This window comes from Telopea speciosissima, chromosome 8, assembly GCF_018873765.1.
Source record: "Telopea speciosissima isolate NSW1024214 ecotype Mountain lineage chromosome 8, Tspe_v1, whole genome shotgun sequence".
NCBI lineage: Eukaryota > Viridiplantae > Streptophyta > Magnoliopsida > Proteales > Proteaceae > Telopea > Telopea speciosissima.
In genome coordinates, this window is record NC_057923.1 from 61,220,538 (window position 1) to 61,237,984 (window position 17,447).

Sequence of the window (17,447 nt, forward strand, 5' to 3'; positions counted from 1 at the left end):
ATATGATTATACAAAGTTTGTAAGTGGTCTTTACAGAAAAACTAATATGTCCTAAGGTTCAAACAGAATCCAAAAAGCATGGTTAAGAAAGATGAAATCACCATATTAAACTTATAAACCAGTCAAATGGAAGGGGCCGAGGGAGTGGTGGGAATTTCATAGGGAAGAACACAAGCAATTTAGTCAGTGAGAACATACAGACTAGCCATTGCTATTACCAATAATTTGTGCATACTCTTCAAGTTGGACAATGAAGATAAGAAGCAGTGTGTCACCAACATACATGATACATGCTAAACAGTATTTACAATATAACCGGAATCCATTGAAAGCATAGTCTGTTTTCATGTTTCTTTCGATTTGTCCTGTAAATTCCTGATCCTAATACTTGATCTTCTGACAATGGAGTCATTGGGTCTTTCTGTTTTTTTACGACTTTTCCTAAGTTTTGAAGAAGATTCCTCTATGGTCCCTTCAAGGCCATCACTACCCAAACTTTTACTGTTACCACAACATGATTTCTCTCCAACAGGACTTGCAACGTTCAGATTCACAATGTTGGAGCCACAAACAGTTTTCGTCTTATCTTTCAAATCGCACTTTAAACTGTCCAACCACTTAGGAGAGCATCTGTCCAGTCCCGAGTTACTCCTACCTTTTCTTTTTGACACTTTCGAAATCAAGTCAGTTACACCATCTTCATCTTTATCTGAAGTTGAATTTGGCATCTGCAGCTCTACCTCAAGCAGGTTAACATCTGTATTCTCCAGCAATACTGAATTTTCAGCAACATCATCAGTGGTGTTACGTGTTTCTAATATGGAGTTTCCTTCTAAGATTATACTTTCAGGCTCATTCAAACCATCACAACTGATATTATTTTTTTCTTCTTTAAATAGTACTCCAGTGCTTTCTACACCATTTTCTGGATCAACAAAATCCTTGCCAATCTCATGCTTGTTTTCAATCTTGGCTTTCTTACATCTACTTGCAGTTTCCTCTTCCATGGATGCACTAGATCTATTCAGATATGAATGAATTGACACCCCAGGAATTTCAGAATCTTTGCTACTGAGTTTTTTAAGGATATCGTTCAAATAGCCTTTTGCTAGCACGCAATTATCAGAGATACGTGGGCTGGAGATTAAATGATCGCGCACTTTAGTAATTGGGAATTCATATAAGTGATACCTGGGCTGGGGATTAAATGATCAAGTATTTTAGTAACTGAGGGTTCATGTAAGTGAATAAGTGATACCTGGGCTGGACATTAAATGAGGGCATAATTTGCTCATTGAAATCAGAAACACTTGTCGGAACATCACCTGTGCATGTATCAAAATACTGGGCAATGTAATCTTCCCAGTAATAGGGAAAGCCAAAAAGGAAGTGATTGGAGACCTGTTCAAAATAGAAGTTAGCATCTAAACATACTTTCAGAAGAGGAGGGGGGCATAGAACTTTATTATGTAACTTTGATACACGTACCAACATGGCCATGAGATTAACATCTTGACATTTTCCATTCAGCAAGTAGGCATCCAACAATAATTACACTTTAACATGATAAGATGCTCATGCAATGATATGGATACAGAAATTGGAAACTGGATGGGTATAGTTTTAAAATATTGATGATATAATCACGTCACAACATACTTCCAAATATTCATGTCTTTTTTCAAAGTACAGTTTACTACGAAATTATATTTGCAAGACAACCCCCCCCCCCCCCCCAAAAAAAAAGGGGGGGGAGGGGTTAGGACTTGAGGAATTATCCAAAGCAAGAGTAGGAAAAGATAATATAGTATTTAAGTATTTTACTCAGAATCCAGCACCTGTACTAGTATCTTACTGTTCCAACCTTGATGCACTAGGCATGCTCAGGTGTCTGGGTATAAGTCTACTTCAGTAATAATGAGCTCTCCAGGGACGCAAATGCATCGATACTTGTATCTGTATTTTACTGTTTCAACATTGGCACTAGGCAAGTGTGGGTATATGGGTATAACTGATCTACTTTGATACAGTTGAATTTATAATTTGCTCATATTGGTTAAATCAACAAAAACACCACATCCAATGCAGGTGAGGAAATTGCAAAATTAGAAGTATTCCATTCACCATTCAACTCTGTAGCTACTTGTGTTGCCAGCAATCAAACTACTGCACTACTGAGCCGCCTAGCAGCAAGAAAAGCGCTAACACCCCAACTATAAACAAGTGTGCTAACGCGCCCAGCAAGAAAATCTGATCGTAGACCACCCTATATAACGGGACATTAGCGCAATGGTGGTCGTAGTCGACCGCAGGGGTAGCCCTTCCTTTTCTAGCTGTTGAAAAGAGAGATTACTATAACTCAACAATAACTCCTCCTTTGCTTCTAAGGTCATTCAATTTCCAGGCGAGGGTGGTCATCTAATGCAGGTGAGGAAAATGCAAAATTAGAAGTATTCCATTCACCATTCAACTCTGTAGCTAATTGTGTTGCCAAAACTGATAAACAATGCACATTCAAGCAGTAAGGAGTCATAAGGCCCATCTGATACATTACAGTATATTTCTTTCTTGACCCTACATATAGCAACAAGTTAAGCTAACCAACTGAATGTAGGAATAGGACGTGATGGAGGCATTCAGACAATAGACCCTCGAGAAAAGTGTGGAGATTGAATCTTTTATTTTTAGGACAAGAAGATCAAGTAACAAGACGAAATTCTAGAATGAGTTTGAGTGCTCCACCGCTTTGTGAATGAAAATGTACTCCGCCGTTCTGTGCGTGAAATTTCATGGCAATGATTGATACTGTTAATCATCCTCTCCTCTAATATTCTGTGTTTTAACTTAACATCGCATCTTGATTTCCTGTCATTTAAATTTTTTTTTTTCAAGGGCTGAATCTCCACATCCAACAAAAGGGAAGCAAGTTTTTGTTTCTCCCACACCACCAACTTTTATCCATTCCTCACCATCATCCTCTTCCCATCTTCAACATCACCAACAATCCTTCCCAATGCTATCTTCTTCAGATTACCTTCACAGTCACCAACTCCTATCAGATGCCTGGATGAGAAAGAACATCTGTAGAATGCAGATGACAATGTTCCAGACGAAGTGTTATCTGATGATGATACGTATTCTGTGGCGGATGATACCTGAACTTTCAGTCACTGCTAACCTGGACTGCTCTCTGGTTGGAAAATCATTGTGGGTAAATCTTACCGTTGGCAATCTGTGTTCGAGGGTTTGGTGAAAGCTTGGAATACTACTCATGGTGTTTGTGTGACACCTCTGCAAGAGGATATCTTCCTTTACGGTTTCTTCCATGAAATGGATCTGAAGAATGTACTACTGGATTCACCATGGTCTGTTAATGGAAACCTGATCATCCTAGAAAAATGGCAAAGCAACATCAATGTTAATGAGTTCAACTATGTTGATGTTTGGGTACGGTAACATGATATGCCTTTACATTGCGGTCCTGTAGAGTTTTGAGGGACCTTGCATCAAAGGTTGGTGTTCTAAGGAAACCAAAACGTTCAGGAATGGCATCCAGGTTCATATATATATATATATATATATATAGATGCCGGGTAACAATTGATGTTTGAAAACCCCTTAAAAAGGCCATTCACATTAAGAGTGGGGGTGTTTTGAAAGATGATATTCTAATCGCGTATGAGTGTCTACCTCTGAATTGTTACTATTGCAGCATTCTTGGCCATGAATCACGAGGTTGTGAACATTATTATGATGCTGTGTGTGCCCACCAGAAGGAACATGACTGTTCTGAGATTGAAGATTGTGAAGATGGACCTGCACTTCGATTTGACAAAACTATTAGCGGATTTGCTCCAACTCAAATACAAATGGACACATCTGCGGTAGTTTGGTCATCTCAACAGAATTCCAGCACTCAAAGCCCTTCTCCGGCGACTGGCTGTGTGGGAGATGACAGTTGCATTAACCGCCACCAAGTAAGAAAATTGGTTTCTACTGATACCCGTCATCACATAGGGGTTCAACTGCAGCATCCCAGTCAGCCACCAACCCAAAACTGCAAGCAACATCACTGAACCAAATCACTAAAGAACCCTCCATCACAGATATTACTCCAACTCTGACAGCCCATGCCCATTCTGCAAACCAACTAAACCAACAGCCAAATTCTTTCCTTTCAGCACTGGCGGAGATACATAACCAGTTAGCTCCACTGAATCCTTCTACCCAAGATTATACTCAACTCATCCACACCCTTCTTCCACAGCTTCAATCTGTTTCAATCCAAAATCACTCCACCCAAACTATCCAACATCCCTCCACTCTCTGCCCAAGCCAATTTACCATTTCCTATACCATATGATCAACCAAATGACCGTTTGGTGCCACTACAAAGTGCTGTTTCACCAATGGATACTTCGGAGGGATTGATTGTTGCACCTGAGGTGAACATTGATGAAGCTGTACCAGAAATTCACAAACGGCCTCATGTTTCATCACCAGAATCTGCTGTCCCTCTTGCTGAAACTGATTCTTTAGAGACTGGTCTCTCCCCTGTGGAGGCTGTTGTTTATCTGCCCCACAGGCAACAATGAAGTTATTAAGCTGGAACTGTCAAGGGATGGGGAGGCCCTTGACATTCTGTATGCTTTCTCAGCTCTCCCATGGTGGCCGAATGGACTTTATTTTCTTGATGGAGACTAAGAGTGCTCGCCCCCGCATGGAAAGAATGCGAAGAGCATTGCATATGGATAATCTTCTTACGGTAGATCCAATTGGCAAATCTGGTGGTATGGCCTTATTATAGAAAAATAATTACAATGTTAATGTTTTATACATTTCAGATAATATACTAGATGCTTTTGTAAATTATGGAGTGGAGGATTTCTTTTATATGAGTTGTGTGTATGGTCCCTGTCTGGGATAAACTGATTGAGCTTGGTGCTAACTGAGATAAGGAATGGATCATGTTTGGGGACTTTAATTCACACCGGCAGGAGAAATAGGGTGGGCTAAGCAGTAATTGTAGAGATATGTTTGCTTTTAAATCTATGATGAATGCCTGTCATCTTCTTGATCTGGGTAATCATGGTTGTAAATTTACCTGGAGCAATAAGAGAGTTGGGAATGCAAATATTATGATCAGGCTTGACAGAGCTATGTGCAACGTTGCTTGGAGAACTAAATATGGGAATGCATGTGATTTTGCCAAGCCAGCTATTGGTTCTGATCATTCACCATTACTTATTGACACTGAGAGAGATGGTTTTAAGGGTATTCAACCCTTTCGTTCGAATCAATGTGGTTCAAGCATCCGGATTGCAAATCTGTTGGTCTTGCAGCCTGGACAGAACATTGTTTGGGATCTCCTGCTAATATTACAAAGCAAAAAATTGGAGAATTGCAGATCTACCTTCACCAGGTGGAACGAGGAGGAGTTTGGCCACCTCAAACCAGAATTAAATCCTTAATAGAGGATATTGTTGCACTGCAAAGACTGCTTTTACAGAGGATGTCCGCAGTCAGATAGATGTTCTTCAGAAGGAGTTGGATGTGTTTCTGGAAAAAGGGGAGGAATTTTGGAGACAAAAGTCTCAAGTGCAATGGTTGAACGAAGGGGACAGGAATAAAATGTTTTTTCATGCCTCCACAATCCAAAGGTGGCAACATAATCGGATCTTGAAATTGAAGCTCTCATCTGGGGAATGAACACAAACAGAGGATGAAGTATATGGGGAGGTATTGTTTCATTATAGTTCTGCATTCCTTGTTTTTCAAGCTTCTAATCCTTACTTTTTTTTAATCTAAATATCTAAATAATAAGAAATTCACTCTTGACAGTAATATATGTTGTATACATAAATTTATGAAAATTCTAGATGTGAAATATACAGAATTCACCCATGAAAGGGTATAAGATATAAGAATAGGCGGCAATCAATATGCTTATGCTGAAATAATAAACAGGGGCTAATGAGATAGAAATAATGAATCATAAATAGAGTTCAGGTTCGAATTCCATAGATAATATAGATGGGATTCTCTATAATGATTGAGAAATGAAAGACTTTCTTATGATTTACACATCAGAAAGTGAAGAGATGGTTCTCTAAAATTATGAAAGTTCCATATGGTTCAGGACCGAAGAAGTATTTGAGGTTACCTACAGATTTTGGATTTTCTAAAACTTCTTTGTTCCAAGATGTCACTTCTAGAATGGAGTCTAAAATCCAAGGCTGGAAACCAAAAATGCTTTCACATGCAGGCAAGGAGGTGCTCCTAAGGTCAGTTGTATTGTCTATGACTAATCATGCCTATATGCATTTTAAATTGCCATTTTCTATGCATAAGAAAATACGGCAATTAGCTGCAAACTTTTTTGAGGGAGAAAAGGAAGGGAAACCTAAAATGCATTGGGTTTCATGATATCGATTGTGTTTGTCCAAGGAGAAAGGTGGACTTGGCTTCCGGGATCTTTTTAACCATAATATGGTTCTCTTATCCAGAACAGCATGGAAAATATCGAAGGAACTGGATAGTTTGTTGAGTCGGTTTCCTAAAGCTGTTTACTTCCCACAGGCGGATTTCATCAAAGTCAAGGTGGGACATAACCCAAGTTGGGGTTGGAGAAGTATAATGGCTGAAATAGAGGTGTTGGAATCTGGACTTTGTTATTGGATTGGTACGGGGGCTGATGTTGATATTTGGAAGGATCGTTGGATCCCTACAAATAAAGATCATTAAATGTCTTCTCCTTGCCCTACAAATACACCAGTCCATTGGGTTTCACAGCTTATTGATGAGGCAAACTGTAGTTGGAGTCTTGGAGCTTGATCTTATGGGACTTCTTAACTCTCATGGTATAAGAGAGATTTCAAAAATCAATGTGCCATTAAATCCAAGGAATGACAAATTATAATGGTTTTCATCAAAGAATGGGGATTATTAGTCAAGTCTTCTTATCATCATCTAACAAACATACAATATGATAAGAGGAAATTGGTACCATCAACCATAGTTCGAGAACTCGCGAGATCTCGCCGAGTTTCTCGGTTCTTCGAAATCCCGAGACGAGACTGCCTACAAGTCTCAAAATGTCAATATCTCGGATCTCGGTCGAAATCTCGGTTTGACATAGGAAAATGCCCATCTAGGTCCTTTATATGAGCGCCAGATCTCGAGATCTTGCTGAAAATTCTTGGTATACAGACACCTATCTATGCCAGGAACCAAGACAGATACTTATTTATGCCTAATATCATTTAAGTAAATGTTTTTGTATTTCATTTACTTAAGATATTATTCATAAATAAGCAAATACCCCCCTATTTGAATCCAATAAAAATAGTTAAAAAATCAAATTCCAATAGGAAAAAAAGTCAACCCCCCCGGTTCAAGAACAAAAACTAGATTTTCGGCGGTAAGTGCAATTTTCAACTTTCTAATGCTGGGGTTTTTCTCAAATCTAAAAATTCCATAAATCTTATTATGGTAAAACATTGCTAAAAACCAAAAGTGCGGTAAAATATTCATTTGTTTTGATGTCCAAAAAACTATTTTCATTCAGAGCGATTTTGACAGCATTTGCGCACACCGAATAAAGTTTGACCGGTACATAACTCTTTCAAAGGTCAAACATAATTCGGTGTGCGCGAATGCTGTCAAAATCGCTCTGAATGAAAATAGTTTTTTGGACATCAAAACAAATGAATATTTTACCGCACTTTCAGTTTTTAGCAATGTTTTACCATATTAAGATTTATAGAATTTTTAGATTTGAGAAAAAACCCAGCATTAGAAAGTTGAAATTTGCACCTACCGCCGAAAATCCAGTTTTTGTTCTTGAACTGGGGGGTTGACTTTTTTTTCCTTTTAGAATTTGATTTTTTAACTATTTTTATTGGATTCAAATAGGGGGCTATTTGCTTATTTATGAATAATATCTTAAGTAAATGAAATGAAATCATTTACTTAAATGATATTAGGCATAAATAAGTGTTTGTCCTGTGTCTGTCCTGGTTTCTAGCATAAGTATTGTCTGTCCTGCTTTCCCACTAACTGAAACTCCTATTTCGACTTTGTTTTTGCAAAATCTGATAGTGTCATTGTGTTTAAATGGCCTAAAATAAGCTGAATACCAAGTTTCAGACCCAAACTAGGTCTAAAACCCACCGAGATAAGGCTTTGAGTCTAGAAAAAAAAAAGTGCACCAACTCGGCGAGATCTCGACTCGACTCGGTTTTTCAAGGGTCCAAGTTGGCACCGAGACCCGAGTTTGAGAACCTTGCCATCAACTTCTTCAAACCATTCATGGTCATTAATTCCAAATGAAGTTTGGAAGAATATATGGAAGTGCAGTAGCCTACCCAAGATAAAGCGGCTTTTATGGAGGTCATGTGCATCCGGTCTAGCAACTGCAAATGCTTTGTATTGAAGACAGATTGATGCTGATCCTAACTGTTGCCGATGTCCAAAGTTGGAAACAATCGCTCATATCCTCTTCGAATGTTCTTTTGCTAGAGCTGTCTGGTTTGGTAGTGGTTTAAGATTCCACCACATGGATCTATGACGGTGACTGATTGGATTAAAGGATGGTCTTACTACTCACAGTTTGGTGAATCTACAGGAAAAGAATTGATTTTCTAAGTACGTTTATTTGTTGATACTTATGGATAACACATAATGATGCAGTTTTTGGAAGAAGTTCATGGACACCAGAAGATGTAATCATAGTACTATATCTCGCGATATATCGGTATCTCAGGCCTACCGAGATATCCGAAATATTGCATTTTTTCTGCAATATTTCGGGAGTCAATCTCGGTGGGTATTTGGCCATATCTAGGCCTGATACTTCATGGACACCCTTATTTAAGCTAAATAAACACATTTAAACCTTCATATTGCAAAAAAAATGAACTCAAAGTGATGTTTTGGGTTTGCACTCTTGAATGACTGTATACGGTCGGACCCTGTTGTATAAAATAGTTAAATACATATTGTTTAAGTACTAAAAGACATAATAAGAAGTTTAAACAAAGTAATGAAACAAAAATAAAGTCAAATGTAGCCTTTAGTTTAAAGTTTAAACTCATAAAGTCATAAGCGCATAAGTCATAACTCATAAACTTCATAATAGTTAATAGTTCAATACTCAATACACAAAGTATTTCTACGAAATTTACCAAAATATACCGAAATGTACCAAAATTTACCAAATATACTGCTCAATACACAGTATTTCTACGAAATATACTGAAATATACCGAAATATACCGAAATTTGAACTTTTTTCATTTCGAAAGCCCATCTCGTCTCGGCCCTACCGAAATTACTGAAATTTCGCAATATATTGGCGATATATCGCGAAATTTTGTACCATGGATGTAATACAGGTCTCAAAATCTGCTTTCATTGAGTATACAATTGCAGTAGTTTCTGGAGCAGACAAACAAGGAAATTTTAATAATGATGGGGATGCGGCCACTGCTACAGTTCATGGGGCACCACACTCTAATATTGATGAAGTCACTTCTCCAGGTTCTTGGATTTCGCCTCCACCAGGCCATATCAAATTCAACTGTGATGCTAGCATAGTACTGGGATCAAACAATGTGGGTATAGGCTATATTGGTTGTAATTCCGATGGGCGATCATTAGTATTGGTCTCTAGCCCTTCACAGTTTTAGGATCCATCAGTAGGTGAAGCAGTTTGTATCCATGCAGCTATGTTAGAGGACATCTCTGAAGACTATGGGCATGTTAGTTTTTAGAATAACAAGAAGGGTGTTATCTCTCTTTTGCAAGGTGATATTGCAGCATTGCCTTTGACTTTGAAGCCTATCCTTGAGGACATCGTGCATTTGTCTTCTTATTTTGCATCTTGTGCTTTTAGCTTTGTTCCAAGGGAGATTAACATCATTGTTTACTCCCTGGCCAGGAGGACATTGTCTGTAGCATGTAGGAGTGTAGGACAGTTTGGCCCAACTCCGATCCATGGATTCGGGAGATGTCTTTCCCCCCCTCCATGTGTACTCCGCGCATTATATGAATAACATTTAGTTGGATTTTAGGTTAGAGATGTAAGTGAGAGAAGGACGAGAGGTTGAAGAAGAAGGAGATGAGAAGGAGAGCAAGAAGAGAATAGAGAGAGATATTTCGGTTGTGAATCTTGTGTGTAAGAGAGACTTCTCCACACTCTATATTACTTGAATAGAACTAAAGGAATTATTACATCCACCTCCCTAGGGAGGTACAAGGTAAAAAAGGACAAACAAGATAAAATACATAACAAGGCAACTAGTCCAAAGTCTAGTTCCCAAACTACCCCTGTTACATATCTACTAACAACTCTAACACTCCCCCTCAAGCTGGAGAATATATATCATGCATTCCCAGCTTGCTTAGAAGAGAACTAAACTGAGGAGAGGCAAGGGCCTTGGTGAGAATGTCTGCCAACTGATCACCAGTCTTCACAAAAGAAGTACAAATGCAGCCAGAGTCTATCTTCTCTATGATGAAGTGTATATCAACCTCAATATGCTTAGTTCTGTCATGTTAAACAGGGTTGTGGGCAATACTGATGGCAGCCTTGTTGTCACAATAGAGTCTCATAAGGCCTTCAGTGTCAAATCCCAGTTCCTGAACAAGTCTTTTCAACCATATGAGTTCACACACTCCATGAGCCATAGCTTTAAATTCTGCCTCTGCACTGGATCTGGCTACAACGTGCTGTTTTTTGCTCTTCCATGTAACCAAATTACCTCCCACAAAGGTACAATAGCCGGAGGTAGATCTCCTGTCCGTAATAGAGCCAACCCAATCTGCACCAGTGAAACCTTCCACTCTCAAATGATTGTGTCTGGCATACAACAGTCCTTTCCCTAGGGAAGACTTCAAATACCTAAGAATGCGATACACGGCATCCAAGTGGCCACTTTTGGGAGCATGCATAAATTGGCTCACCACTCCCACTGCATATGAGATATCTGGGCGTGTCATAGCAAGATAGATAAGCTTCCTAACAAGCCTTTGGTACTTTCCTGCATTAACCAGAGAAGGACCACAATCTTCCTCTAGTTTGTGATTTTGCTCAATAGGAGAATTTGTTGGTTTGCAACCCAACATCCCTGTCTCTGTCAACAAATCAAGAACAAACTTCCGTTGACATATGTTGATTCCTTTCTTAGTCCTTGATACTTCAATTCCTAGGAAGTACTTCAAGGGGCCCAGGTCTTTGATCTCAAACTGTTGTGCCAAGTAGCTTTTCAGTGTACCAATCTCAGCTATATCATCTCCTGTGACCACAATATCATCCACATAGACAATGAGAGTAGTGATGGTACCACTGCCCCGCTTGGTAAAGAGTGTGTGATCAGCTTGGCTTTGGGAATATCCATTCTTCAGAATAGCCTGTCGGAAGCGTTCAAACCATGCCTTTGGTGACTGTTTGAGACCATATAGTGCCTTCTTAAGGAGACACACTTTCCCTTCAGCTGAAGGCATTTTGAAGCTTGGTGGGGGTTGCATGTACATTTCCTCTTCCAAGTCACCATGGAGAAAGGCATTCTTTACATCTAACTGATATAATGGCCAATCTTTATTGGCAGCCAGTGATAAAAGAACTCTTATAGAGTTATGCTTAGCCACAGGAGCGAATGTCTCCTGATAGTCAATCCCATAGACTTGACTGTACCCCTTGCCAACCAACCTTGCCTTGTATCTCTCCACAGTACCATCAGATTTGTACTTGATTGTATAGATCCATCTGCATCCAACTGGGACACGTCCCTTAGGAAGATCCACCAACTGCCAATATCATTCTTCTCAAGAGCCATCATCTCCTCAGACATAGCTTGTCTCCATTTTGGGTCAAGCATAGCATCACTGACATTCCTGGAAATAGAAGCTGTAGAGAGAGCAGTAATAAAGGCAATACTTGTAGGAGAAAGAACATCGTAGGAAACAAACTGGGCTATAGGATTAGTACAAGCTCTTTTCCCCTTTCTAACAGCAATAGGAAGGCCTAAATCATATGGAGGAGAAGGGATGTCACCTGACTGAGAAGGATGGACCTCAGGATGTGGATCTGGATCCAAAGAGGACTCTTGGTAGGTCTTCTTTCCTTCATTATGCAAGCCTTCACCTCTCTTGTAGGTAATGTGGTAATCCTTCTCCTTATCAGTACCACTATCAACGACTAAATCTGTATTCACATTCACATCCACAGCCCTGTGCTTTCCAATGTCAAGTGTAAAGGGAGAGATGGGTAAAGGATGAAGGAAATCAGCAGCCTGTTCACTTCCACAATTCTCCCCCTGAAGAGGATGCTGAGAAGGGGCAAAGAAAGGAACAGACTCAAGGAAGGTGACATCCTTGGAAATAAGACACCGACGAGAAGAAGGATGATAACACTTGTAACCCTTGGTAGTAGAAGAGTACCCAAGGAAGAGACACTTGAGGGCTTTGGGATCAAGTTTAGTACATGCAGATTTGTTTACATGCACCTAACAAACACACCCAAAGACTTTAGGAGGAAGAGAGAAAGCAGAAGCCTTGGGAGATAAGATGTCCAAGGGAGATTTGAAAGCAAGAAGTTTGGTAGGCATGCGATTGATGAGAAAGGAGGCAGTGAGGAGAGCAACAGACCAAAAGGTCTTAGGGACATGCATGCCAAACAAGAGACTACGGGTGACCTCCAATAAATGGCGATTCTTCCTCTCAGCAACCCCATTTTGTTGGGGGGTGTCAACACACGCTAGCTGATGGAGAATGCCATTATCAGTAAAGAAGGTTTGGAGGCCACCAAACATGTATTCCCCCCCTTTATCCAATCAAACAATTTTGATCCGAGTGTCAAATTGAGTAAGAATCATTTGATAAAAGGTTTTAAATGCATCACAAACATCACTTTTATGCTTCATAAGAATAGTCCAAGTAGCACGAGAAAAATCATCAACAAAGGACACAAAGTAAACGATAGCCAAATAAAGAGGTAGTAGGGGAAGGTCCCCAAATATCAGTGTGCACAATATGAAAAGGAGCAGTAGTTCTATTACCATGATATGGATAAGAGGAACGACAATGTTTGGCAAACATATATGGTTCACATTGAAAAACATGAGAAGAAGCAACAGAAGAAAATAAGTGAGGCAATTGTTTCCTCATTACAACAAATGATGGATGGCCAAGACGACGATGCCATAACATAACAAACTCCACAGAACTACTATCATTACGTCCACACACATAGGACTGAGCTGTGGGCAAAAAAGTCTCAAAAAGGTAATGGCCTTGCTCCTCACGTCCACTACCAATAATCCTCTTCGTTACCAAATCCTGAAAAAGATAATGAGAAGGAAAAAAGGTGATACAACAGTTTAAAGATTTTGTCAAATGACTCACAGAGAGAAGATTAAGGGTAAGGCTAGGAACATGAAGGATAGATGTAAGAGAAATAGATGAGGTAACAGGGATACTGCCCTTACCAGAGATGGAGGAAAGGGAGCCATCGGCTACCCGAACCTTATCTTACCGGAGCAAATGGTATAGGAATCATAATATTGGGACGTACCAATCATGTGGTCGGTGGCACCAGAGTCAATGACCCAAGACTGGGTTGCAGTAGAAGCTAAGGTGGAAACCTGCAAAGCAGAGGATGAAGGAGAGCTAGCCACTGTGGGTGTAGGAGATGTGCTCAACTGTGACATGACCCTGCGGAACACTGCATCAGCCAAAGTAGAGTCATCCTGTGTAGCATCTGTCTCCGTCATAATAGAGTGGGCACCTCAAGCTCCCCCTCGACGGCCACCACGAGCCCCACCGCGTGTACCAGGAGGACGGCCATGAAGAGTCCAACATCTATCCTTGGTGTGCCCAGATCTCCCACAATGATCACATTTAAATCTGTCTCTGCCACCTCCACTAGCACCACCTGTCTCCACTGCTCTGTCCTCTCCATAAGTAGGCCCCTGGCCTCTACCACCACCATGGGTGTCCCGAAAAGAGGAAGAATTGAGAGCTGATCTCTCAAGGGATGATGCTGGAGCAGGTGCCATAGCAACACGCCGAGTCTCCTCACTCTGTAAATAACTGCAAACCTCATCAAGAGATGGAAGAGGAGACCTGCCCAAAATCTGGAGCCTGATGGGTTCATACTCAGGGTTCAGCCCACCAAGAAGAATGAAGACACGCTCCTTTTCAAGAGCACGATACACCTTTGCCTCATCCGCTGGGTTGGCCAATTGGAGATCCCTGTAATGATCATACTCCTCCAAAAGACCAATATAGGCATTGTAGTACTCAGAAATAGTCTTGTCATCCTGCTTTATTGCATTAATTTTTTGGTGAAGTTGATAAACTTTGGCGGAGTCACCCACCCTGTCAAATGTCTGGGCGACACTGTCCCAAATAGCCTTGGCAGTTTCCTTTCTCATAAATCTTCTCCCAATCTCGGGCTTCATGGAGAAGATGAGCAATGTCATGACTGTGGAATTTTTGGTCTCCAATTTCTCATAAGTAGGGGAACCAAGAGCTGGAGCAGTAATGGTGCTTGTAATATACCTAAGCTTCCTTTTGCTCCTAAGGGAAAGCTTCACTGAGTGGGACCAATCCAAATAATTGGTGTTGTCTAATTTCATAATGGAGATCTATGGGTGTAAGTTCTCAAAGACAAACTGTGAGGCTACCGGAGTAGGTTGTGATTCAGCCGTGCCAAGCCCAGAGGCATCAGATTCAGCCATATTGTGGGGATAAAAGAGACACTTAACCATGCACAAGTAACTCCAAACAAAGTGGGGAGTACACACTCAACCCAAATACAAATTCCAATCTCAAGAAATAAATTCCAACAGAAAAAAAAACAGGTAAAATCTAGACGGAACTTCACCCAACACCTTCCAAGGAGAAACACCCACTCAAACAAGTTCTAAGACCTTAAACAAGGTATCCATAAACACTTCTCAACCAAGGGAGGAGTCCATGGTACTCCAAATGCAAGAAAAAGAGGAAGCAAGATCACGGTTTATACCGGGCGTAAAAGGAACCCCATGAAAATGAGCTATGCTCTAGCAAGAGAACCCTTTAGCAAGGAGACACACATGGGGCATAACAAGCATCCTTTTACGATCCTAATGAGCTATTCCAAGCTCCAAACCCATGCCGAGAGAAGAAAACACAGGAGCTGCAACTTTGAGATGGCGGAAAACCTAGGTGAAGCTTGGTTTACTTCAAACACTTCAATGGGGCTTCAATACAGCTCAAGGATCATCTTCAAACACTTAAACAGGTTGCAAAGAACCTATTTCATCTATCTACAGCAAGTTGTTTACATAGATGCCTCTTCCTTGAAGTTCCTTGTGTCTTAGGATTTCAAGGAGAGGAAAAGAATAGAGAAAGCGGACTGATACGACTCTCAAACCTAAAGCTCTGATACCAAGTTGGATTTTAGGTTAGAGATGTAAGTGAGAGAAGGAGGAGAGGTTAAAGAAGAAGGAGATGAGAAGGAGAGCAAGAAGAGAATAGAGAGAGATATTTCGGTTGTGAATCTTGTGTGTAAGAGAGACTTCTCCACACTCTATATTACTTGAATAGAACTAAAGGAATTATTACATCCACCTCCCTAGGGTACAAGGTTAAAAAGGACAAACAAGATAAAATACATAACAAGGCAACTAGTCCAAAGTCTAGTTCCCAAACTACCTCTGTTACATATCTACTAACAACTCTAACACATTCCCCCATCATTGAAGGGAGTTGGGGGTGTTTGTACCCAAAAAAATAAAATAAAAATAGAATATATATTTCAAGAGTTGCGATGATAGACCCAACCACCAAGATTTATAAACTTTCTGCCCTAAAATAAAGGATCCCAACCCAAGAATGTTTGTCTAGAGTAAACAATCCTAGATAAAGAGCTTAAGGCCTCGTTTGTTTAGAGGGGACTTAGGTGGGGTGGGAAAATGCTGATGTGGCACTTCAAAATCCCACCCCAACCTTGTTTGGCTATCTTGGGATGGTGAACTTACAAAAGCTCAGGGAACATTATTAAATGCTTTGTCTATTGATGTGGCACTTCGAAATCCCACCCCTATCCTATCCAAAGTCCCACCAATCAAATTGGTGAGACTTTGGTTACTGTTCAAGGGAAAAATAACTTTACCTCAACATTTCCACCCCAACAAAACCCCCCACCAACATGTGGGTCCCATCTCCCCAATATCCCACCCCACCTCCCCCTCTAAACAAACGGGGCCTAAGTTAATTCTACCAATCTCCAGGGGGGTGTAAGATTCCCATTCAAAATCTTTGGCTTGACTTGGTTCATCCCTCACATCCAATTAGAATAACAAAGTACAACCTAGATAAAATTATTGATTATAAGAAGACAATACATCAACTGTAATGAAAGCAAGATAAAAGAAAGAATTAACATACCTCCATTGCAAAACCATTCTGGTTTGTGCGGGAGAAGTTGATAAGGCCCTTAATTGCAATTGTGATGCCATCTGACGTCTCAAGAGTAAAGGTATCAAACCTTTTAACAATTGGTGCAGAGGAGAATACTCTAGCTGCATGCCGCCTGTTGTACAATTATACATGTTTACTTTCAGAACAGAGTTATATATAAACTTTCCACTTATTAGCCCTAAATTAACAGAACCAGGAATGGAAAAGGCTCAGCTAGTCAAAGATCACACAAATGGGTCCAAAAGTGGAGCTTTTGGTTATGTTTCACTAATTATCTGAACCTATTGCTGAAATTTCTCAGTAAACTCAAATATACTAAACCCTAACCTTTTTTCTTTTTCCAAGCTCATTCTCTTGACTTAGTTCTGATCACCTAATAACCAGTATGGCCGTACCATTACTTATTGTCTTTCGTAATTTTCCCTTATGATTCCGAATTTAAGGAAAGCTAGTGAATACAAAATTTATAATAATCTTAAGGATGAGAGAGAGCATGCAAACCCTAGACATGGAAAGGAAACTTACTCTCTGGAAGCGATCCCTCCAACAGCTAATCTTTTTCCATGGAAGTCACGATCAGCCTTAACCAGCCACCAGTCTTGTAGACAGACCTATAAACAATGAAGATGAAGAAGAAAGTGAAAGTAAGGATCGGAAGGAAGGACAATTCAAACTCGCATCTGAGAATTTTTGGGAGAAGAGAACCTACTGTTTTGAAGAACGAGTGAGAGATTAGTGTAGTGGTGGTGGTGCGGAAGGATTGATTGGAAGATTTGGAAGTAATATCGGGAGAGCTCGTCGCCATGGGACTTGCAGTGACGAAGCACGCACCTCCACGGCTCCACTTCTCCGTCCTTTTGGGGTTTGGCGGGAAAAGATAATTAAATTGGACAGATTCCAAAAAAAAAAAAAGGCGAATGGAGAATTCGTTCGACCACTTTTTTAAGGATCATCAGAAGCATTAAATCTTGGGTTAAATA

General features: G+C 40.2%; 1 protein-coding gene across 1 annotated transcript; it reads right to left on the reverse strand.

Annotated features, from left to right (window-relative positions):
• Window positions 1-255: 255 nt before the first annotated feature.
• On the reverse strand, window positions 256-17,333 carry LOC122671978. The gene is made up of 5 exons (XM_043869479.1): window positions 17,177-17,333; window positions 16,993-17,078; window positions 16,435-16,579; window positions 1,259-1,401; window positions 256-1,191 (listed from the first exon to the last, which is right to left on the reverse strand). The coding sequence occupies exons 1-5, from the start codon at window positions 17,270-17,272 to the stop codon at window positions 345-347; spliced, it is 1,317 nt and encodes a 438-aa protein (XP_043725414.1). The 5' UTR covers window positions 17,273-17,333; the 3' UTR covers window positions 256-344.
• Between the last annotated feature and the right edge of the window lie 114 nt (window positions 17,334-17,447).